The sequence below is a fragment of the Rhinoderma darwinii genome, chromosome 4 (assembly GCF_050947455.1).
Source record: "Rhinoderma darwinii isolate aRhiDar2 chromosome 4, aRhiDar2.hap1, whole genome shotgun sequence".
NCBI lineage: Eukaryota > Metazoa > Chordata > Amphibia > Anura > Rhinodermatidae > Rhinoderma > Rhinoderma darwinii.
In genome coordinates, this window is record NC_134690.1 from 171,535,808 (window position 1) to 171,561,176 (window position 25,369).

Here is a 25,369-nt window from a genome sequence, read left to right on the forward strand (position 1 = left end):
TGCACTGGATTGGCATTATGCAGGTCTAATATAATAGTATCACTGTCAGACTATAAGGCTATGTTCACACTGCTTATTTTAAGCCGTTTTTCAGGCCGTAATCGCCCCAAAAAAAGTCTGAAAATACGTAAGCTGAACACTTCCAAACATCTGCCCATTGATTTCAATGGGAAAAACTGTGTTTCATTCCCAAGGGGCATTTTTTACACAGCCGTTTATAAAAAAAAAAAGGCGTGTAACAAAACGCCCCGTAAAAAAGAAGTGCATGTCACTTCTTGAGCCGTTTTTCATTGTCTTAATAGAAAAACAGCTCCAAAACGGCTGTAAAAAAACGCATCAAGTGTAACGTCTATGGCCACGGCCCGTCGTTCTGACTTACTCCTCGACGGCCGTGGCCATGGACATCCGAGTTCCTTGCAGCGTCGTCCTCCTGTGAGGCGCCGGCACTCACTTCCGGGTATCGAGACTGTCTCCGGAGGGGGCGCGCGCGCCCGCAAGTGCACGGTCTTAAAGGGCCTGTGCACGCATTATTGCAGGAAGTCTGCAATCTAGCCCAGAATGCTCTGGGTTATAAAAGGGGCTCTGCCCTCTTATTCTTTGCCTGAGCGTTGTTCGTTACCCAAAGTTTGTCTTGCTAATGGTCCCCTACTGTCTTCCAGTGTCCTAGTGTTCCCTGTTCCTGTATCCTGTTCCCGTGCTATCCAGATATAGTGCCGTGCTGAGCTGTTGTCGTATTGTGCTGCATTCCACGCCTGTTCTACTACGACACGCCTGACGTCTACCTGCCGCCTGGTCCCAGCCGTGCCTGCCTTGCTACTGTCTACATTGCCTCAGGTATCCTCTCTGGACTATGGATTCTGTACTTTACCTATTTGGCCAGCTGCCATCCCGCTACGCGGTACGGCCCAGTGGGTCCACACCCCGCATCGTGACAGTACGCTCAGGCCATGAACTTTGCTGGTCAATTCAAGGGCATGTCACCCTCCCAAGCCATGCAGGATCTCCCAGGTAGACAGGATCAACTTCTTGTGGCAGTGGACTCCATGGTACAGCAGCTAAGGACGCTAGCTGCTTCTCTTCCTGCCTCTATGCAAGCTCCTCAGATCAACCCTCCTGCTACACCACCTGGCAGTTCCGGTTTGGCTCCTCGGTACTCGCTGCCATTACCTTCTTGGTTCTATGGAGACGGCAGTACGTTGGGGGTTTCTGAACTAATGCTATATCCATTTTAACCTGCACGCCCGAGCATTTCCGTCGGACGGAACCAAGATCGCTTTCATCGTGTCTCTACTTGCCGTCAAGGCCCTGGCATGGGCAAGCCCTATCTGGGAACGTCAGGGACCCAAAACTTCCAGGTGTTTGTGCGGTTCTTCCGGACTGTTTTCGAAGAGCCAGGACGAGTCTCTTCGGCAGCTACTGCTATCTTTAATCTTCGCCAGGAGGACACCTCCGTGGGCGAATACACCATCCAGTTCCGGACCCTGGCAGGAGAACTATCCTGGAACAATGAGGCCTGGTGGCAATCTTTTGGCATGGTCTATCGTCCGAGATCAAGGATGAACTGGCCGCTCGAGATCTGCCACCTGCCTTGGACGACTTGATTCTGCTTGCCACTCGGGTGGACATAAAGCTGAGGGAGAGATCTCATGAAGTTCGTCAGGAGAGACGGCTTCCTAGACTGGCGCCCAACTTCCAGCAACCCCTCTTGCCTCCTTCTACTGCTGTGCCCAAGTTTCCGATGCAAGTGGATCGGGTAAAATTGTCCGTCCAGGAGAAACAGCGCAGGCGCACCTCTGGACTCTGTTTATATTGCGGCCTCGCTGGCCATGTCGTGCGTCTGTGTCCTCAGAAGCCAAAAAAAAACAGCGCCTAGGTTTGGTTGGAGAGAAAACCCTGGGCGACACTGCATTTAATCGAGAACTCTCTTCCAAACTGTTTATTCCAGTAACCATCATTGCTGGTGGGAGGCCCCATCCGGTCTCTGCCTACCTGGACTCTGCAGCCAATTTCATCTGCCAAGACCTTGTGGACCTTTTTCAGTTGCCCACTGTCCTGCTGGAAAGGCCATTGATCGTTGCCTCGGTAGATGGACTGCCATTGCCTGACCCAGTGGTCTGTGACCAAGCCATTAAGACTTCAAGTGGGAGCTCTTCATGCTGAGCTCATCTCCTGTCCAAGGCCGTCAACTCCGTGCTGCTGGGTTTGCCTTGACTCAGTTTGCATGCCCCAGTCCTGGATTGGAACTCTGGAGAGGTTCTCCAGTGTTTCTCTATTTTCTCCGATGTCTTTGATAAGGAAGCTGAGACCTTGCCGCCACTTCGAGCATTCGATTGTCCGATCGACGTGGTTCCTGAGTCGTCTCCTCCTCGCGGTAGAGTGTACCCTCTCTCCTTGCCAGAGACCCAGTCTATGTCAGCCTACATTAAAGAGAATCTGGAGAGGGGATCATTCGTAAATCCTCATCCCCGGCCGGAGCTGGGTTCTTCTTTGTCAAGAATAAAGATGGATTGCTACGACCTTGCATTGACTACCGAGGCCTCAACCAGATCACGGTGAAGAACAGGTACCCACTGCCTTTGATTTCAGAACTGTTTGATCGCATACAGCGGGCAAATTTTTTTTCTAAACTGGACCTGCGGGGAGCCTACAATCTGATCCGGATTAGTCGAGGTGACGAGTGGAAGACTGCTTTTAATACTCGTGATGGGCACTACGAATACCTAGTTATGCCCTTCGGCCTGTGTAACGCACCCGCGGTGTTTCAAGAATTTGTCAATTACATTTTTCGTGATCTCCTTTATGTTGGTGTTGTGGTGTATCTCGATGACATTTAGATTTTTTCCCCAGATCCAGTAAATCATCAGAGTCATGTCCGCTAGGTGTTGCTTCGTTTAAGAGAGAATCATCTTTATGCCAAGCTGGAGAAGTGTGTGTTTGAGAAAAAGTCTCTACCCTTCCTGGCCTATATCATATACGATCAGGGTCTCAAGACGGACCCTGAGAAGGTAAAAACTGTCCTGGAGTGGCCACGCCCCCAAGGCTTAAGGGCCACACAAGGCTTCCTGGAATTGGCCAACTTCTACCGGCTGTTCATTCCCAACTTCTCATCTTTGACTGCTCCCATTTTTACCCTCACTAAAAAAGGTATGAATGCCAAAGTGTGGACTCCGGAGGCAGAAGCCGCATTTGAGTCCTTAAAAAAAGCCTTCACGTCAGCCTCTATTCTTCACCCCCTGATGTATCCCTACAGTTTTTTTTAGAGGTGGAAGCTTCCTCTTTTGGTGCTGGTGCACTATTGTTGCAGAGAGGTTCGAAAGGCAAGTCTGTGGTATGTGGCTACTATTCCATGCTGTTTTCTTCCGCAGAGCGCAACTACTCGATTGGGGATCGGGAGTTACTGGCCATCAAGCTGGCTCTGCAGGAGTGGAGACATCTACTGGAAGGCGCAGTCCATCCTATCCTGGTCTTCACGGAGCACAAGAACTTGACCAACCTACAGTCGGCCCAGCGGTTGAATCCTCGTCAAGCAAGGTGCTCGTTGTTCTTTGCTCGGTTTCGGTTCGAACTCCACTACCGACAAGAATGTGAGGGCCGATGCCTTGTCTAGGTCATTTGCAACTGAGGACACTGTGGAGTCCCCACATAATATTATTGACTTTTCCTGCATCTTCTCTGTGAACCCCCTGCAAGTTAGAGACATTCATCCGGGAAGGACTTTTTTGCGTCTGGCAGACAGAGGAAGAATCCTTCGCTGGGGTCACAGTTCCAAGCTGGCAGGTCACGCAGGTGCTCGTAAGACTCAAGATCTAATCGCCCGCCAGTTCTGGTGGCCCACGCTGCCCAAAGACGTTATGGATTTTGTCTCCTCATGCACGGTATGCGCAGCAAATAAAGTTGCTCACTCCAGACCTGCTGGCCTGCTCCAACCACTGCCTGTGCCCGTTGCTACCTGGCAACATGTCGCAATGGACTTCCTCCTTCTGCGAGTTGCAGTGTGATCTGGGTGGTGGTGGATCGATTTTTTAAGATGGCTCATTTCGTTCCCTTTGATCGGTCTGCCTTCTGCTACGCGATTGGCTGACCTCTTCATTCAACACATCTTCCGTCTGCACGGCTTACCCCTGAATACTATCTCGGACTGAGGGGTCCAGTTCACCTCGAAGTTTTGGAGAGCACTCTGCGGTCTCCTCGGTGTAAAGTTGGATTTCTCTTCGGCCTATCATCCCCAGTCCAATGGGCAAGTCAAGAGGGTTAACCAGATTATGGAGAACTATATGCGTCACTTTGTTTCCAGGCGGCATGATGACTGGGTGCAGCTGCTTCCGTGGGCAGAGTTCTCCTATAATAACCACACTAGTGGTCCACCACTTCCAGTCCGTTCTTCATCATCTACGGCCAACATCCTCGTATACCTCTTCCTGTCTCTACTATGTCCCAGGTGCCTGCAGCTGATGCTACCTTCAGGGACTTTCTGCAAATATGGCAACAGACCCGATCTTCTATCCTGCTGGCGGTGGACCGCATGAAGAGAAAGGCGGATACAAGAAGACGGGCTCCTCCTCAGTTTCTTCCAGGTACAAAGGTCTGGTTGTCTTCAAGGAATATCCGGCTGAGGGTGCCGCCCTGCAAATTTTCCCCTAGGTTCCTCGGACCCTTCGAAATCCTGCTACAGATCAACCCGGTGTCTTACAAGCTGCGGCTGCCTCCTACCCTCAAGATCCCTAACTCCTTCCATGTCTCCTTGCTGAAACCCGTGGTCCTGAACTGCTACTCCAGGACTCCTAGTTCCCAAGTGGTCCCTGGCGGCTCATCCGGGACTTTTGAAGTAAGGGAGATTCTGGCCACCAAGAAGGTGGGAGGAAGGACGTTTTATTTAGTGGATTGGAGGGGGGTTCGGTCCAGAAGAGAGGTCTTGGGAGCCAGAGGAGAACATCGATGCCCCTGTCCTCATGAGGAAGTTTTTCTCCTGCTCTGTTCCGAAGAAGAGGGGGCGTGAGAGGGGGGATACTGTAACGTCTATGGCCACGGCCCGTCGTTCTGACTTACCCAACGGCAGTGGCCATGGACATCCGAGTTCCTTGCAGCGTCGTCCTCCTGTGAGGCGCCGGCACTCACTTCCGGGTATCGAGACTGTCTCCGGAGGGCGCGCGCGTTCACTGTCTTAAAGGGCCAGTGCGCACATAATTGCAAGAAGTCTGCAATCTAGTCCAGAATGCTCTGGGCTATAAAAGAGGCTCTGCCCCTTTGTTCTTTGCATGAGTGTTGTTCGTTACCCAAAATTTGTCTTGCTAATGGTCCCCTAGTGTATTCCGGTTCCTAGTGTTCCCTGTTCCTGTATCCTGTTTCCGTGCTATCCTGATCTAGTGCCGTGCTGAGCTGTTGCCGTGTTGTGCTTCATTCCACGCCTGTTCTGCTACGCCACGATTGACGTCTACCTTCCGCCTCGTCCCAGCCGTGCCTGCCTTGCTACTGTGTACATTGCCTGAGGTATCCTCTCTGGACTATAGACTCTGTACTTTACCTGTTTGGCCAGCTGCCATCCCGCTACGCGGTACGGCCCAGTGGGTCCACACCCCGCACAGTGACATCAAGAAACGCTTCATGCTTTAAAAATGGCTGAAAATCAGAGGCTGTTTTCCCTTGAAAACAGCCCCATATTTTACAGCCGTTTTTTCTTTACTGTGCAGGTCGGATATTCATGCATAATCATCCAGCATGAAAGATCAAATTTAATGTTGTTAATACATGGAGACAGAGAATAGGAACCATATCATGTATTGGACTGGGCTGGAGTAAACACTATTATTATTCCGTGGCTCTGTGGAGTTGTATGGACCATACTCCCTTAAAATATAGATTATGCTGAATATACTACCTTAATGTCAAAGACAGTTTACATCAGGTAAAAATACGATGCTTTGTCAAAATATTACTATCTTAGCCGATGTCTTTATTGGTGACCAGGGTAACAGCCGAACCTCCTGTGATGTTTATTATGACGCGCGCCGTGCCTGTGATCTCATTGGCTCTGATGAGAGATGGGAGGAGGACCCGGCGTGCGTCACTCCAGGGAGGGTTGAGCCTAGCTCTTATAAACATGGCGTTCGTGCCGCCGAGTGCGGCTCTCATCGTGGGCCCATCGGATTTTGAATATCAGAACTACGGCCTTATGAATTGGTATTATCTTAATATTGAAAATAGTCTCCTGAGGTGTCTGTGGGTTACACTACAGACGAAACGTGTTGAGGCTTTTATAATACGCTCACAGACACTCCTGAGTGTAGTGCAAAACTAGGGGCAGAATTTGTGTTGCTAGATTGAATGCAAAACTGTGATCTTAGACTGAGATGCATTGTCTCCCTTGTGGCCTTGAGGAAGCGTGTACGCACGTGAAACGGCCGTAGGCTAATTCCACATCCTGACCGAGATCCAGAAATAAAGAAGTTTGTTGATAATCCTGTGAGTGCCTCGATATCTTCTATCTCGTTTTTTTCTTAATTTATTATATCCACAAGAGAGTCAGTGATAGGGAATATGCTTTAAGGATATGTTGGAGGCTTCTGTCATATTTTGTCAATTTGACAGGAAAAACGGCAGTGAATGCAGCACCATTTTTTTCCCGTCAAAACAACAGACAGCTCAGCGGAACCCTTTGTAGGTCAATGTGGTCCATCGTGCGACGGATCCATTGCTTCTGTTATAAATTAAAGCCACAAAGCAAATTGGAACAGAATCTAATTCTATTGTTGCATGAAGGAAAGCAAAACACAGGACACTCCAGATCATAGAAATATGAAATTAAAGGGCACTTCGTTTTGGATCTAATTACAGTAAGGAAGACTGTACCAGCAATAAGTTGGCACTGTTTATAGGTAAAGGGGCACTCGGGTGTGGCCTGTATTTAGCAGCTGCATTTCAAGTCCCTTTATAAATGATTGTTAAAAGATTAAAGTATGCCCTAAAGAACACCTCTCTTTTGGCTGAGATTTTCAGCAGGAGGGATGAAAATCCTTTAAGACAGGTGTCGCAGAAAAAAAAAATTTCATATAAATTTGCTTTTAGTGGGTTATTAAAATACATTTTATTTATTTGTGTTTTACTGTGTTCTTACTTTTACTTCTCTATGGGGGCTGCCATTTTTTTTTCCATCTCTGTATGTGTCGATTAACGACACATACAGAGATGGAATACGGCACATACATCCCCATAGAGAATGCGAACGGGAGCCGTTCCATTCACTATGGCGTACGCTGTCTGTGTGGGAAAGGCGCATGCGCCGCTCCCACACAGCCCAAAAGGAAGGTCTTCGGCAGAGCGACATCCGGCGCCATTTTCATGTGGACCGGAAGCCGCGGCCGGACAGTAAGAGGACTACTTCCGGTCGCGGCTTCCAGACATATGTTCCAGGCAGCGAAGCCGCGAGGAGTAGGAGCGGAGGCAGCAGCGGCGGCAGGAGCAGGTAAGTTATGTTTGTGTATGTGATGTGTGTATTATGTTCGTGTTATACTGTCTGATTACCACTGTATCTAATCCTCCTACACGGTGTGCCGCCATTTTCTGAGCGAATGCAGTGTAGGAGGATTAGAAGATTCAACCACCTCCTTCTCCTGGCACTAGCCAGGATAAGGGAGGGGGGATTGTGTGAGGACACTAGAGCGTGTGTGTCTACACCAAATTTGCAGCATAAAGCAATGAGGTTGCTTTACCACATTGCAATGCTGCAATTTTGGGAATTGCTCCCTCTAGTGACCAGCACATGGAAATGTTATAAATTAGAATCTAATTTATAATATTTCCTGACTTGTGAAAAAATGTAAAACAATGTTTAACCACTTAAATACTAACTGTTTAACTGAAGAAAAAAAAAATTCTAGCAACACATTTAAGTTACCCCTCAGTACCACACTGCAAAAATAGAACTCGTTCTGTTTGTACAATCACTCGGAGTATGTGCTTACAATTTGCTGCTAAAGCGCAAACGAGAAACGTTGAAATTGTTTTACACCGTAAAGCACGTCCTTTATCACGGACATGATATAGACTCTCACCTGAGCGGATATCCGGTGCAATACCAAGTCACATGATAAGGGGCGTGACCGGCACTTACAGCTCGCATCTGCGGCGCATGCGCAGGAAGCAGCTGGGACTAGAGTCTTTTACGCATGCTCAGTTTTCAAGAGACGGGCACCGAGTGACAGAAACAGACCGAGAAACCGACTGGGAACTGGCACCACGGGAGTAAACGTAGGCTTGTGTGCACATACCGGGAACCTCCAAGTCTTCAGAGTGTGACGGACGCGGGTTGTTATCGGAAGAGCTAGCCTGGACAGCTCAGTGTGGGGCAAGGGCTGACAGGCCACACACACTAAACTGTTTATTAGTGTCCCCCCACCCCCTCAGCCTGTCTGCTTGCCGGCCTCCCTCTCGCTTACTGCATTCTCCTGACATACATTGTCACCCGGTCACTCTGCTGCGCCTCTTTATTCCTATGGCCTCCCTTGAATGACAGCTATTGGGGCTGGGCCCCTTCTCGCACCTGGATAAAGTCCTCTCCTTCTGTGCTGCTCTCACCCCGGCTGGATCATCATGGGGGAGACCAAGGTTATTTACCATCTGGATGAGCAGGAGACGCCGTATTTAGTCAAGTTGCCGGTGCCATCTGATCGAGTGACACTCGGAGATTTCAAGGGGGTGCTTAACAAACCCAACTACAAGTTCTTCTTCAAGTCTATGGACGATGATTTTGGGTGAGTGTCCTGTAAAATGATAACGTATAAGACTTGTGAGAGCTGGGGTGCTGCTGCATCTTCCCCTGTCACATCCTATAATGTGAGTGCTGTAAAGGTATAGACTACTTCTGTGCTGCTGCATCATCTTTCCGTTTGGATAATAATCTCCGTAGTATTCCATTGGTAATGATTGATCGTCCAGTGGGAAGAATAAAGTATTTGGTAATACATAAAAAGTTTCTCAACATTATATAATACATATAATGGACCAGATCATCGGTACCGCTCTATGAAACTGCTGCAGTCAATATCACGTACGTACGCAGAGCGGTGAGCTGTGGCTTATTGGCGAACGCTCTATGTAACTTGACAAGAAGCTTTATATTACATTTGATCATTTTATTTTCTATTTTTATGGTTACTTTTCGGCTCAGGCGTTCAGAGTTTCTGGGGGCACAGACCATTGAAAGCCTTGAATGTGCCCTGTCCGATAGGCCTAATATATGGATTTGGGTCACGCCGCATGTCCCTTTTTACAATATTTTTGACTGTAGGTAACAAGCCTTTGTCCACCCTTTTAAAGTGTTCTTTTTTTTTTTTGTGCCCCCATAGACTTTTTAATGTTCTATTTTCTATATTTAGATCTTAAATGACATTCATTGGAATGATTATTTTCCAGGTCTTTTCCATTGGAGAACCATTGAGGTGTCGGGCAAACTGCTGGACAAAAGGAATGAGTCCAGACACTCTTCTTGATGGACATGAGTCATTGTCCTGAAGGATTAGTGAATAATAACATTGCTGTGATTCTATGGGCAGACACTCCATACGTGTCTGATATTATACAATCCTTCTATAAGCTGTAGTGACGTCAATGGTCCGCTGTGGACAGGGATGATGTGAGCCCGGCATCGGCGGATACAATGGCATGTCTAGGGCTGTTTGCTTCTTCCGTACCTCCTTGAAGCTCTGCCCAGGCCCTTTGTCTGCTGGAGAGTGAACAGATCTGCAGAAGCCAAGGCTGCTGTGACAGGGAAGAGTTTAGAAAAAGTAACCAAGTCTTCTTGCCAAATGTAAACAGTGGCAAAGGTTGAGCAATGACGGCTATAGCAGCCTATGATATTTATATAAGTGCTCAGCAGGAGGGGTCGGGATATACTTTATCGCTTTGCTACGTTGCCTATGACTGGTTTTGAAGATAAGAATGTAATAACTGACCATGTGGATTATAACTGTGATTATTGATATTGCTTGCAACAATGTAATGTGTGAATATTGTTACAATCCCATCCAATGAATGAGAGTAAACTTGATCTGTTGTCAAATGTAAAGAAACTATCGGCCTGAGAAGTGATGCTCGCTGTGTTATATTTCATAGCAGTGATGGATCAAGTTTCCAGTATTCTTTACTTTGCACTGTGAAAGGATGACTTCCATTTGTAGTTTTTTTTTGTTTTGTTTTTTTCTCTTCTCCTGTAATCCCTTTGCATCCAGATAAAGGATCACATTCCCTGGCAATATTTCTTTACTGGTTTGGGTTTGTAGTGAAGTTCAAAAGCAGTATTGCAGAGCTTGGAGCATGTCCAGAGCTGTAGGTCGCTCTCTATACTTGTTTGAGGATTAAAGAGTTACTAGCACATGATGCTGTCACTTCACAAGTATACAATGTACAACAATAGGGGAAGGAAAATTAGTCAGATTAATAGTGGTTTTATTTGACATGATAAATATAACTAGCATGATGTGTATATAAGTTATGTGAACACGTTGTGGTATAATATTTAAGTGTAATATGATTCATTAATGTTGAGTGTTGGCAAAATAGCCTAAAAAGTATTCTGTGTGTGTGAACTTGACCTAAGTGACAGGAACAAGGCTGATGACTAACATGTCCTTATTCCTGCCTGTGAACAAATTCTGCAGCCGTCCCTGTTATTTCTTGTAACCTGCTTCTTCGCTTGTCACTCACTAGCGGGCAGTTACTGAGAAGTACGGAGAGGGGTGTTAAAGGATCAGACATTTTGACAGAAATACCGTCTACCCCCTACACTGTACCATCTCTGCGCTGTCCAGATAGAAGTCAGGCATGGCTTTCTACTACAGGGCACTTTCTATGGTGTGTAGGTGGATAAAGATACAAGTCATGTATTAACACGGGTGACACTCTGTAGCCGGCCGACCCGAAAATCACGGCCGTGCACGTGGCTACGGTCGTGTTCATGAGGCCTAAAGGAGAGAGGTTCCTCCCCATAAGAGCTTACTTTTTAAATGTCCTTGAATTTCAATGGTATAGTTTTAAAGTCCACCACCTAAACTTACTTTTTGCAATTCGACATAGTAAATAGATCAGGAGTTTTGTATGTAAAATATAACCTTTACTTTATTTTCATATAAAATCTCTTGAAAAAGTGTTAACATATACCGGTAGTGCATATATGTATAGAAAAATCTTTCTACATACAAAACTCCGGATCTATTTTTTCCTAATATATTTAAATGTACTGAAAGGAGTGGGCAAAGGGTATAAAGTTCTAATTTTATCCAGAGGACCTTCCCCTTGTGTAGACATGGGGAATATATATATATATATATATATATATATATATATATATATATATCTGCATGAACCCAGCCAGTGTCTGAGCTGAAATGGGTATAAATTTTAGAGTGACGCGACAAGAAAAGCCAGTTGAGGAGCGGTTCAAATATATACAGTACGTATTGCGCTCCACCACCATCAAGGATACGATATCAGGGAGTTAAATCCTCCTCAACCTCCCAGGAATCTATGTCCATTCACATCTTCGAAGATGTATAACCAGGTCCTGTTGTGTATAGGCCACGGATATGGTTATGTGACATCGGCGTCCTTAAAGAAATTCGTTTTTATCGTGCACTGAACATTGAAAATGCTAGAAGCAAGTCTAGTGGTCCAGGGTAGTGAGTTACACAGGAGAAGTCCTGCAGATGGGATTGAATGGATATAAAAAACTTAAAAGATCTAAAATGTCATAATGCATGGAGGACACTTCACCAGGAAATGACAATCCATTTGCACAGACCAGACAATTAACTTAAGGGATACAAAAAAGTACCATATAATACATGAGGGGGGGGGGGGGAATAAAATGTATTAGAAGAAAATCCTCTAAAGCTTAAGCAGCATCTCACAAGTTGACCCCTTCGGTGACAAATGCCTTGCATATACAGTGCTGGTGCTATGTAGTTGGTGCGAGGTACTGTAAATGTACCGTGCTGGGATGACACTTTGCTGCAACGGCCGGTATTGAAGGTAACTCTGATCCTGGCTGTTTAAGACCACAGATGCTGCAGTAAATAGTGACCGCCGCGTAAATGGTTAGACCCTGTGCACGTTAAGTTTTTTGCCTACATTTGACAAATGCATCAGGATAAAGCTCCTGACATAGGCGTTCATCGCAGTCTATGTTTAATGTAGAACAGTGACACATAATTGCTATGTTTAACGGATACGTCATGACCCTGTTCATGATGTATCCATTAAACTGATACCATAATTATCTGTAAGTTATGGATGCCATTGTTGGGTATTCGTCGCTGGCCTCCATACAGCTCCAGTGATGTCAGGAAGCTCCACGTAACTGTCCATATATGGACCGTTACACTGGAGTTTCCCGATGCAGCAGAGCCTGCCCTGCCCGCAGGCCCTGGTGTCCCTTTGGGATCCACACAGAACACCCCACCTGCTTGCTGGCCCTGTTGCACCTTCCGATCGTAGTCCCTGGCTCCTTTCAAAGTGACATAGCTTCACAGGGCTGAGATCGCATTCAGAGACTTCAGAAGGTGCAATAGGGCTGCCGTGGGGGGTCTGTTCTCTGTGGAGATCTCATAGATCTGACATTGCTACATCCTGAGGAGACAGAGCGGGATGGCCTCTGCGGTGTTGAGAAACTCCAATATGAATGCCATACATTGGCATCCATCACCAATAGTCCCCCATGTTTTACAAAAAAAACTATACTGGTCGTCTTCTTCGCTATTCCATACTTCAAAAAAAGGTATCTTGGCAGATACTAGCCTGGCGGAGGCCAAAGGGACACTCTCTTGGCCTCCCGTTGGGCTAATGGAGCCTTATGGACACGTTTAGCGTGTATGTCGACGTGCACTCGCTAAATGTGGGGCATAACTGTGATGTGTACAGGGCCTTAGACGGAAGGGCTGCCACTATCCTTCGGCGGCACACACCTATGGGTTGCCATAGCAGGTCTGCCATGTTTGTATGCCAGAGGCAGGGCTTAATACAGAAGTATTTTCAGTATATTATGCAAGTTATCAAACGATTAAAGGGGTTGTCAAGGATTGGAAAAACACGACCGCTTCCTTGAGCTGCAGTACCAGACACAACCCATGGACAGGAGTGGTGCTTTTTTGGAAAGAAGGCAGACATGTTTTGAAGGCCCAAAATAGATGCGTCTTTAAGCAGTTAAAGGGGTTGTCTCATGAAGGCAATCCCTTTATAACGAAGTCTGCTGATTGCTACTCTGACCCCTGACGATCAGCCAGTATCGCCAGGGGAAGCTACATCTGCAGTTGCAGAGAAAATATAGCATTACATGGCGGCCATTCAAATGAATGGTCTTCGGGGTAATGCATGGGAGGGCTTAGTCTGCTATAGCTGATATAGGGGTGTCCCGAGTGGGGTGGGGACACCCTTCTATGATGTCCTAATAGGGCATTAGGACAGTGGTTGTCTTCATGAGATAACCTTTTTTATTTTTGCTAGATCCATAAATTATGAACCGGTACTGAATGAAACCAATAAACAAGACCAAGAAAATACTAGTGGTGTAACATAAAAAAAAAGTAACCAGTTTTCAGGCAATCAAGGAGGCTCACGAATAAATGCAGCATATAGGGAATACATAACGAAAAGACCTGTGTGGCCAACGAACACAGACACCTGGGGCTTACAACATTCATCCCCATGTGTCGCTAGGCAACCATCTTCTTTAGGGGGGCAGAAAAAAAAAAACATTTTACGTTAATCTCTACTGAGATGCAGAGGTAAGTGTAACTGGCCATACACATTAGAGAAGTCGTTTGGCTGGGCTTATTTTGTACGGGATTGGCCTGCAATCTAATGTGTATGGGGGACTCCCGATTCGACACTGACAGCAGATGTCGGGGAGGGAGAAAGATTGGGCATGTTGCATTTCAACATGCCTGATCAATTTTTCCCGCAAGATATTAGCCTCTGCCATAAGTGGCAGCGACATATTCCCCTCTCCACATTTAAAAACGGGCAATATTTATAGTGGTTTTTGGAGAAATAGCTGTTGGCTGAAATCAGCATTGCTCTGATTTGTACATTAGACCAGCAGATGCCATCTTGCTGATGTAACATAGAAGCATGGGGGACTGGGAAGAATAGACTGGCAGCAGCATTTTTTTGTTTTGTTTTTTTGTTGTTTTTTTTAACTTGAAGTTTAGTTTTATTACTTCTCTGTGTAGGTTAACTTTTAAAGTGAATGTCTGTGACCTATTAGAGCATTTGGATGTAATAGAGGGGATGCCCTCTCGGGACCACCCTCCACTTGCTGCCGCAAAGATTTCATTCACGAGAGCTCAGTACCTCAATACATTACATGGACCATACACATGAAGCCATGTAGTGCTTCATTTTCCCTGCATGAAGTTGAAGGAAAGTGCGTATTCCCATCTCAGGCATTTATGGCATACCTATAGGATATGTCTAAAAGCTATAGCTGAGATCCACACCTAATAAACCGATTTGGGGTCCCAGACCCCAACTCCTCCTGGTGATATGGCTGCCGCTTCCAGGCAGAGGAATCGGTGCAGCTGGGACCTGTATCTATCAGATATTTATGGAATAACCTATGGATCCATCATAAATGTCTGAGATGGGAATACCCCTTTATGCATGATCAGCTTATTGTCGTGGAAAGCGGCAGGAGAACAGGAATTGTTCAAATATGACAGCGGTACTGGACAGAGCTCTTTGAATAGATGTTAACATACAAAAAACTGACAGTTGTGTAAACTTTCTTCTTGAGGAAAACCTACACCTGCCATTGTGACGGTCCTGTTGTCCGGTTTCAAACCAAGAAACTCTTGTGTCACAGGCAGTAGCTCTTCTCATTGAGCTACTGGTGATGCTTGACAGCTCCAATGCTGGATCTGTTGTCTAAGTTCTTTTTGATTTTTGCCTCTTGAGATTCCTTGATTACCTGAAAAGTTACACCTTTTTGGATTCCTATATAAGCCTGGCCCTTGAAGTTCTTCCTTTCTAGACTATTGAGCTACCTGCCTCTAGTCTGTTTCATTTGAATCTTAGGCCCCCTACACATGGCCATGCCCATAATGACGCCGGTGATTATGGGCGCGGTCGGTGATCAGCAGTTGCGGGCTGTTCTCCCATTCTAAAGTATGGGAGCACGGTCCATAAAGTCAAAATGTCAAATGTCCTATGTTTTTTGTGGGTCATTTCTATGGCCCGGATACCTGTAAATATTTGGGAAGGGGTCTGTGGGCAATAGAAATTAATGGGCTTGTACTCTGATCCACAATTGTGGCCTTTTTGCATCGGGCCTTAGGCTGGGTTCACACAGTGTGTTTTGTTGCGTGAACCCAGCCTTACTCTAAGGCTGGACTCACACGAGCATGTTCGGTCTGTGATTATACGGGCCATATGTCGGCAGTGTTTCAAGGACCGAACACGCTTCAGGGAGACTCCCTGCGCAGACCGGCATGATGAGGTACTGCAACACGCCGGTCTGCGCATGCGTCTAGTCCGGAGGATTCACATGCGTCCAGCTAGAGCGGCCGCCACAGGGCAAGGTATGTAAAATATATATATATTTTTTTTTTAGGTGGGGCTAGCGCTGTGTATATATACAAGGAGGGGTGGGGGAGTGCTCCAATACACTATATACAAGCGGGAGTGCTGGGTGGCCCTATATACAAGGGGGAGGGTAGCGCTGTGTGGGCCTATATACAAGGGGGAGGGGAGCGCTGTGTGGCCCTATATACAAGGGGGAAGCGCTGTGTGGCCCTATATACAAGGGGGAAGCGCTGTGTGCACTATATACAAGGGGGAAGCGCTGTGTGCACTATATACAAGGGGGAAGCGCTGTGTGCACTATATACAAGGGGGAAGCGCTGTGTGCACTATATACAAGGGGGAAGCGCTGTGTGCACTATATACAAGGGGGAAGCGCTGTGTGACCCTATATACAAGGGGGAAGCGCTGTGTGACCCTATATACAAGGGGGAAGCGCTGTGTGACCCTATATACAAGGGGGAAGCGCTGTGTGACCCTATATACAAGGGGGGAGGGGAGCGCTGTGTGCACTATACAAGGGGAGGGAGCGCTATGTGGCCCTATATACAAGGGTGGGGCGCTAAGTGGCCTATACACAAAGGGGAGAGTGCTGTGTGGCGCTATATACAAAGGGTGAGGGCTGTGTAGCACTATATACAAGGGGGGGCTGTGTGGCGCTATCCACAGCGGTATGCGTGTGGCGCTCTTTACAGGGGGGCACTGTGGCGCTATTTACAAGAAGGGGAGGGCTGTGTGGTGCTCTCTACAGGGGGGCTGTATGGCGCTATCTATAGGGGGCTGTGTGTAACGCTCTCTACGGGGGGGGGGTGCTAGCTATAGTGGGGATGTCTGATATATACAGGGTGCTGTGTGTGGCCCTATGTACAGGGGGCTGTGTGTATGTGGTGTTTTACAGTGTATGGTATTATTATATTCAGGCGCGCAGTGTTTGGTGCTATTATATTTAGGGACACCGTATGTGGCACCATGATAATTTTATTTTCGTTTATGGGTGTGGAAAAGTGAGGAGCTGAAAACATCTGAGTGGCAAATTCTGCAGAAATGGGTCATGGCCGAGATAAGTCGTCATGAGCTCTGGACAGGATGGATAAGAAAAGAGGAGAAAAAAACTAGAATCTGAGACGTTGTCACCTGTGAGTCACTAGATTTATAGAGAATCTGTCACCTCTCCTGACATGTTTATTATAGGAAATCCTTGTATTTCACAAAAAGTTTTTCTGCAGTCCAGGACTGATGGACAATTCCCCTTGTCAAGAGGATGTGTACCTACCCAGTGTGATATTGTCAGTATGTAGGGACACAGCACTGTGACAAGTGGAATCATAACACCCATTTGTTAATGCATGCCCAAAAAGGTAGTGCGTGGCAGGGCGGCGGTGCGGAAGAGGGGCCCAAGTTTGGCTAACAGCCCAGGGCCTATGGTCTACTTAATCCGCCACTGACCGCATTGGTGTACACCACCTAGGTAAGTATGATTAATAGTGTGCGTGTGTGCGTGTGTGCGTGCGCGAGCTCACACTCCCCTATGGGCAAAGAACAAGTGTAGCGTGTAATGTGTTAGAGTACAAGCAGGTTACAAAATAGCGAACTACAGACTGCAGTCTACACTACAAACAGCATGTAGACGCTTAAACTAGAAGCCGCCTGGATGGCAGCGCTGCCGGAATAAAATCCGGACCGTGCAGTCTCCCGCAGCGGCGTTCCATGAGGATAGCAGTGGAGCGGCAGTGTAGGAGATGCTATCTGGAGTAAAGAGCCGGTACACGCGAGGTCTCCTCGCTGTTCTGTACCAGTGACGGCTTACAGTAAAGCGCTGGTGCTATGCAGCCTGCGTGGCCGGAACTACACCGGACAAGGCGATGGTCTGCAGCGGCGCCCTGAGTGAGTCTCACTGGGACGGCGATGCAGGAGAGACTGTCGGGTGTGAGATAACGGTGGGATTATCCGCCAAAGTAAGGTAGGAGGATGAAGTGGAGCGCTGAGTTACACTCCACTGCTGCTCTAAAGAGCAGCGAGGTTTGCTGTAAGATCGCGAGACCTTGATGGCTTACATCCAGAACAGCGTGTAGCTTATTCGGATATTACAAGTAACTAGCTACGTACACACTGTTTGAATTATAGTGGACTGTAAATCGTAATAGACCCTATTGTTGCACCTAGGATGGTTTAAAAAAAACTAGGCATCTGACGTGCGTTTCGCCAGCATTCTGGCTTCTTCTATCCGGCTAAGCTTTACGCTGTTCTGGATGTAAGCCATCAAGGTCTTGATTTATGATAAAACCCGTTTAAGGCTTAGTTCACATTTGTGTCGGGGGCTCAGTCACAGATCTGGCATGGATTACCGGAGACCATAGCGCAGCATGCTGCGCTATTGTGTCCGGTAAAATCATTGACGGAAAGCCGACAAAACCTATTATCAATGGGTTCCGTCGGCAAACAGCGGTGTCCGTTGGTTCCGTTATTCCCTTGTTCTGCTCCTCTGACAGAGCAAAACAATGAAATGTCACAACGCAGGTGTGAACCCAGCCTAAGCAGTTCCCTTCTATATTTATATATTTGCCATAACAAACCCTTAAGTCTGCATTGAATCTTCCACTTTTTGTGATCATGTATCCAAGTTTGGAGTCTAAGGGTATGTTCACGGGCACTGTTTTCAGATGTAATTCGGGCGTTTTACGCCTCGAATTACGCCTGAAAAAACGGCTCCATTACGCCTACAAACTTGCCCATTGCTTTCCTTGGGAATTCCGATGTTCTGTTCCCACGAGCCTTTATTTTACGCGTCGCTCCGTATTTTCAGACGTTTTTGCTCACTGCGTGTGAACATACCGATATACACAAAGCCTAAACTACAGCAGGAATTTTGCTAAATTGATGTACTAAATACTAAAAAAGTGGTTTATGTAAACCCCTTACTTGGGTTGTATCGTGATCTCTCCTGTACAGTCATAAGAACATTTCCAAAATGTTTTTGTTTTTTTGTAACCAGTGAATTATTTTCCATTTAGTGATTTGCTTTTAGCTTCATTTGTTGACTAAACAAAGGACAATACATTAGACATATTTGCCAGTTCAAGAATAACAATGATGTAAATGTAAGGCTGGGTTCCCACAGAGTTTTTTGCAGGAGAAAAATCTGCCTCACAATTCCGTTTGGAATTTTGGGGCAGATTTTCCTCTGCCTACATGCCGATTTTCACAGCGTTTTTCGTCCGCGGCCATTGAGCGCCGCGGGAATAAAACGCCACAGGCATAAAACACAGCGAAATACGCTTTCTCTGCCTCCCATTGTCAGAGGCATAAACGCCCGAATATAGGCCATTTCCCTTCTTTTTCCTGCTTGCAGGAAAAAAACGCCTCCGTCTCCCATTGAAATCAATGGGAGGCATTTTCGTCCGTTTTTTGGCACGTTTTGCGACACGGCTTCCGCGTCAAGAAATTCTGTGTGAACTCCCCCTTAGAGGCTTGTTAAATTCCCTTTCGAGTACTTTATTTCTTGTTAGGCGCATGGAAGCCGTTCTACAGTTCCAGCAGTCACAAGCAGGCAAAAAAATTGAGGCCGTCTCTTGGTGTCTTGGCTCATACCCCCGCCCCCTCCCTCTTACACACCCTTCAAGCACTCTGCCAGACCATTTGAAGATTGCGGGCTGAGGGGAAGACTGCAGATGTGAGACTCCTGTGGGAGATAGAAAAGCAGACAACACAAGGAATCCTTTACATTTCCTGCACCACTAAAAAAAGACATAGGAAGTTAAAAAATGTGCCTACTCGTGAAAATATTTACAGTACATGATATAGACACTTTGTGTAAGGGCTCTTGCACACGGCAATGCACAGAGGCAGTACGAAAAAACCTCAGTGAAATTGGAAGCATACGTAGGTACAGTATAGGCCTCATGAAACTCTGTGGTAGCCTAGTTCACACTGAGTATTTTGCTGGCAGAAAAAATCTGCATCAAAATTCCTTCAGGAATTTCTTAGGCAGAATTTGATCTGCCTGCATTTTTTTGCTAAAGCATTTTTCGCCTGCGGCAATTGGGGACCGTGGGCAAAAACCATTTCAATGGGAGATCAGAGGGGGAACCGCGCAAGAAAGGATGTGCCACTTTTTTCCCCATAAGCGGCTGAAAGCCGCCTGGGAAAGAAAACGCCTCAATCAATGAGCGGCGATTTTGGCAGTTTTTTGGCGCTGATTCTGACTCCGTTTCCGCATCAAAAAGAGTACCTTAAAACTCAGTGTGAACTGGGCCTTGCAACTCTGTACAAAACAAAGCCATATACAGCAGTGTGCATTAACCCTAAGACCCTAGCTCCAAAGCATCACTCGCAAGTCGCAGTAAAAATGCTACCACCGACTATCTTAAAAAATAAATACATTTTTAAGGCTCAATTAGGGTAATCCCAAAATTTTACCTCTAAAATTTTGTGAGTCAAAGGAGCGTAAACTAAATAGATAAACCAGGCCTCATGCACAAAGTGTTTTTAAAAAGTGTCATTGTCCATAATAGCCAATAAGATCCCAGCTGTCATTTTTCCAGAGCATATTTGAGAATAAGAGGTGATCTAATTCGCTCCTATAGGCATTATTGTTTTTCTCTTTTAACGACCAATCAATTTAAATGTCGTTTTCGGAAACTGGCGAGTTTTCCAGCAGTAAATAAGCAGGACTGCCTAAGTAGTGGATGTGGCGGGTAATACTTCAGGGGTAGGAAAGGGTCCGGAGTCTGGGCAAAATGAAGAAAAAAAAAAAGGTAAGCATTTTAAAGGAAAAGCCTAAGGTTCTGTTCAGACTAATGTTAAAATACAATATCTCATTATATCCTGAATGGTGTGAATTATGCTCCTCATGAATTGGTTATATGTCCTCTGCCATCCATGTAACACAATAATAAGAATCTTAGGAACTCAACGACCACTAAGGTACAGGACAATATTTTGAACAATAGGGCACCCGAAGTTAGCACTGTTCTATCAGAATATACCCACAGAATTTACCTTCTCTCCCCAACGGCACCTGACTATGAGATTATCTTCCTCCACTCGGGTACAGTAGTTGACTGATTTAAACACCATGTTCACACTGGTGTTTTCTGTCAGGTTTTTGTTGCTTTTTTGAAGGGCAGAATAGCGTAGCATTCTGTACTATTCTATCCAGTAAAAAAAAGCCACGAGTATGCATTTTTTTCTGAAGAACTTCTCAGCCCTCCGTCTTCACAAGAATTGGCGGTCAGACACCAAATTTGTTTCCTTTGGCCAATCGCCTTATCCACCCTTCATCGGGAAGTAGCAAAATAGGTGAACTCTCCAAATAGCCGTGTTTGTAGCAGAAACAAACAAAAATGTGGCAAACTTGTTCTCCATTAATCCCAAGGAAAACCTGACCATGAAATACACCTTTAGTTTTATTGTGCAAACGCTGCAAAACATAAAAAAAACTATATACTTATGGTATCACCATAATCCTATCGACCCTCAGAATAAAGTAAAATTGTCATTTATAGCCCACGGTGAACACTTAAAGTGTAGCTAAACGTTCGACAAACTTCTGACATGTCATAGTGATATGTCAGAAGTTTGGATTGGTGGGGGTCCGAGCACTGAGACCCCCACCAATCGCTAGAACGAAGCAGCTGAAGCACTCGTTTGAGCGCTCGGCTGCTTCGTGTCTGTTTGGCTTTTTCCGGAAAGCAGATGTATCGGAGTACGGGCTCATAGACTTTCTATTGAGTCCGTACACCGATACATTCAGGATCTCAGTGGTCGGACCCCCACCAATCCAAACTTCTGACCTGTCACTTTGACATGTCAGAAGTATGTCGAACGTTTAGCTACACTTTTATTTTATTTGATTTTTTCAGTTAAACAATTAGTATTTGAGTGATTTACACTTTTTTTTTAAAATTTTTTCACAAGTCAGGAAATATTATAAATTAGATTCTCATTTATAACATTTCCATGTGCTGGTCACTAGAGGGAGCAGTTCCCAATATTACAGCATGGTCACTGTGGTAAAGTAACCTCATTGATTTATGCTGCAAATTTGGGGTGGACACACTCTCTCTAGTGTCCTCACACAATCCCCCCTCCCTTCTGGCTAGTGCCAGGAGAAGGAGGGGTTTGAAGGTCTTCAAACCTCCTACACTGTGTGCCGCCATTTTCTGAGCGACTGCACAGTGTAGGAGGATTAGATACAGGGCTCAGCAGACCGTATAACACGAACATAATACACACATCACATACACGAACATAAATTACCTTCTCCTGCCGCCGCCTCCACTGGTCTACGCTCCTCTTTCTTGCGCCTTCGCTTCGTTGAACATATGGCCGGAATTCGTCATCTTACTGTCCGGCAGCGGCTTCCACTCCACATGAAAATGGCGCCGGATTTCGCTCTACGAACGAGCTTCGTTTTGGTCTGTGTGGGAGCGGTGTTTGCATTCTCAATGGGGTTGTATGTGTCGTATTCCATCTCTGTATGTGTCGTTAATCGACACATACAGAGATGAAAAAAAATGGCAGCCCTCATAGAGAAGTAAATGTAAGAACACAGTAAAAAGTTTAAAGTCACAACACTAATAAATAAAAATTTTGTGTATATTTTATTAAAAGCAATATAATAATAAAAAAAAGAAATCATGACGCCTTCCCTTTTAAAACAAACAGAAAAAACATTGTTAGATTTGCTTGTTTTTGGTCACCTTGCTTGCCAAGAAATGGAATAAAAAGTGATCAAAATATTGCCTGCACCCCAAAATGGTACCAATGAAAACTACAGATTGTCCCGCAACAAATAAGCCCTCACACGGCTCCGGTGGATAAAAAAAAAAAGTTCTGGCTCTCAGAATATGGCGACTCAAAATGTGCAGAGCGTTCCAAAAGCGGATAAGATCTGGCGCCATTTATCAGTGCGACACCGTCCACACATCTGTGGATTTATTTACCGCATTTATACCCTCTTATTATACCCTGATGTTCTCCGCCCAGCTTACATATGACTCCACATTATGAACTGAAATACCAGTAAAACCCCAAACAGAACTATTACCAAGCAAAATCTGCGTTACAAAAGCAAAATGGCGCTCCCTCCCTTCTGAACGATACAGCGTGCCCAAACAGCAGTTTACATCCACATATATGGCATCGCCATACCTGGGAGAACCCGATGAATATTTTATGAGTTATTTGTCTTCAGCGGCGCAAACTGGGCACAACATATTGTGCAGTAAAATGGCATATAGGTGGAAAATTGCAATTTTTACTTTTGCACCATCCGCTGTGCATTAATAAAATGCCTTGAGTGTAGTTTCCAAAATAAGGGTCACGTCTAAGGGTCTTGTTTTACGATTTGACCTCAGAGCCCTGCAATTGTGGGTCAATGCTCTGAAAATCGCCAAAACAGACCTCAAATACGCACGGCGCTCTTCACTTCTGAGCCCTGTCATATGTCCAGGCAAATAAATGACTTGGGGGATGTAGTTTCCAAAATGGGGTCACTTCTTGGGGGCTTCCACTGTACTCTGGTACTTTTTTAGTGTTTTGCACATGCGACATGGTGCCCAAAAACCAATCCAACAAAATATGCATGCCAAATAGCGCTCCTGTCTTTCTGAGCCCTGACGTGTATCCAAACAGCAGTTTATGACCACGTGGGGTATTACCGTACTCAGTAGAAATTTCTTTACAAATGTCGGTGTGCTTTTTCTCCTGTATCCCTTGTGAAAATCAAAAAAATCAACGTTTCATTGGAAAAAATGTTGACATTCATTTTCATGGCCTAATGCTAATAAGTTCTGCAAAAGACCTGTGGGGTCTAAATGATCACAATACCTCTAGATAGATACCTTAAGGGGTGTAGTTTCCCAAATGGGCAAATTTTTGTATGGTTTCCACTGTTTTGGTCACTCATGGGCTTTTCAAACGCGACAGGACACCTGAAAACCATTCCAGCTAAATTTGAGCTCCAAATGGCGCTCCTTCCCTTCATACCCTGGCATGGGTCCAAACAGCAGTTTATCACTGTATGGGGAATTGCCATAATCGGGAGAAATTTCTTTACAAATTTTGGGCTTCTTTTTCTCCTTTTATTCCTTGTAAAAAAAATCTACGTTTTTTTCAGCAAGAAAGTAGATTTTCATTTTTACAGACTAATTCCAAAAAATCCAGCAAAAAACATGTTGAGTCAAAATGCTAACTATGCCCCTAAATAGAGTCCTTGAGGGGTGTAGTTTCCAAAATAAGGTCACTTTTGTGGGGTTTCCACTGTTTTGGCATCACAAGACCTCTTCAAACCTGACATTGTGCCCAAAATTATATTCTTAATGGCTTATTCAGACGGGGGCCATGCAGACTGTCCGTGACTTTCACGCAGCGTGTCCGCTGCGTAAAACTCACGACATGTTCTATATATGTGCGTTGTTCGCGCATCACGCACCCATTGAAGTCAATGGGTGCGTGAAAATCACGCGCAGCACACGGAAGCACTTCCGTGTGACGCCCGGGATTCGCGCAACAGCAGTAAAAAGTATGCATGAAAACCGAAAACCACCACGTGCTTTTCTGTTTACAAACATAGTGTCATAATGATGGCGGCTGCGTGAAAATCACGTAGCCCCGCATCATACGCGGCTGACACACGGAGCTGTTAAGTACCTTTTGCGCGAGCAAAACGCCATGTTTTTTCGCGCGCAAATCGCACACGCTCGTGTAAATCCGGCCTAAACAAAAGGAGGGCCCAAAATCTACTAGGTGCTGCTTTGCTTCTGACGCCTGTGCTTCAGTCCATTACCGCACTAGAAATATCCCACATGTGGCCCTAAGCTTCAGAATCTGGGCAATTAATATTGAGTTGCGTTTCTCTGGTAAAACTTTGTATTACAAAAAAATGTATTACAAATGAATTTTAGGGAAAAAACATAAAAAAATTATGTGTAAATTTCACCTCTACTTTGCTTTAATTCCTGTGAAAAGCCTAAATGGTTAAACTTTCTGAATGCTGTTTTGTATATTTTGAGGGGGGCAGTTTTCAAAATGGGATAATTTATGGGGACTTTCTAATATATAAGGCCCTCAAAGCTACTTCTGAACTGGTCCCTGTAAATATAGCCTTTTGAAATTTTCTTAAATGTGAGAAATTGCTGCTAAAGTTTTAAGCCTTGTTACATCCTAGACATTAACATAAAGTACAATGTGTCACGAGAAAACAATCTCAGAATCACTTGGATAGGTGAAAGCATTCCGAAGTTATTACCACATAAAGTGACACATGTCAGATATGAAAAAATTGGCTGTGCCACAAGGCTAAAACTGGCAGTGTGCTCAAGGGGTTAAGACCGCACACTACCGTGTAGTAAAGGATGGAGTGGGAGGAGCTGTCAGCATTTTATGCACATTGGGGAGGAGCTACACGGATTTTGCTTTTCGCACTCCTGATGAGTTTTCAGTGGAGAAAGGATGGGGCAGACATTGACCCTCGAAGACCAATTTGTACATGAACTTGTACTTTAGGAATTTGGAATAAGTGCTTGTCCACACGCAACGGAATTGCTGCAGAAATTCCACTGCGAAAAAACTGCACCATTTGCTGCGTTTTAGGGAAATTGTGATATCTCCTCTGGAAAAACGCAGCAATTCAGTTCACTTTCCGCAGCAGGAATTGACTTGCTGCGGTACGAAAAATACGCACCGCAGGTGAATTTCTGCTGGGAAATTTTACGCAGCGTGTGGATAAGATTTGTTAAATCTCACACACTTTGCTGCTACTGTATTCTGCTGCGTACTTTCTGTCCGCAATTCCGTTATG

General features: G+C 45.6%; 1 protein-coding gene across 4 annotated transcripts in view; it reads left to right on the plus strand.

The window, feature by feature from the left end:
- Nucleotides 1–8,151: 8,151 nt before the first annotated feature.
- DVL3 (dishevelled segment polarity protein 3) overlaps nucleotides 8,152–25,369 on the plus strand; it is a 97,118-nt gene continuing 79,900 nt past the window's right edge. For all 4 annotated transcript variants that reach the window (XM_075861877.1, XM_075861876.1, XM_075861880.1 and 1 more), the window contains exon 1: nucleotides 8,152–8,747. In XM_075861877.1, coding sequence (XP_075717992.1) covers nucleotides 8,587–8,747 — 161 coding nt within the window. In that variant the 5' untranslated portion in view covers nucleotides 8,152–8,586. The remainder of the gene's footprint in view (nucleotides 8,748–25,369) is intronic.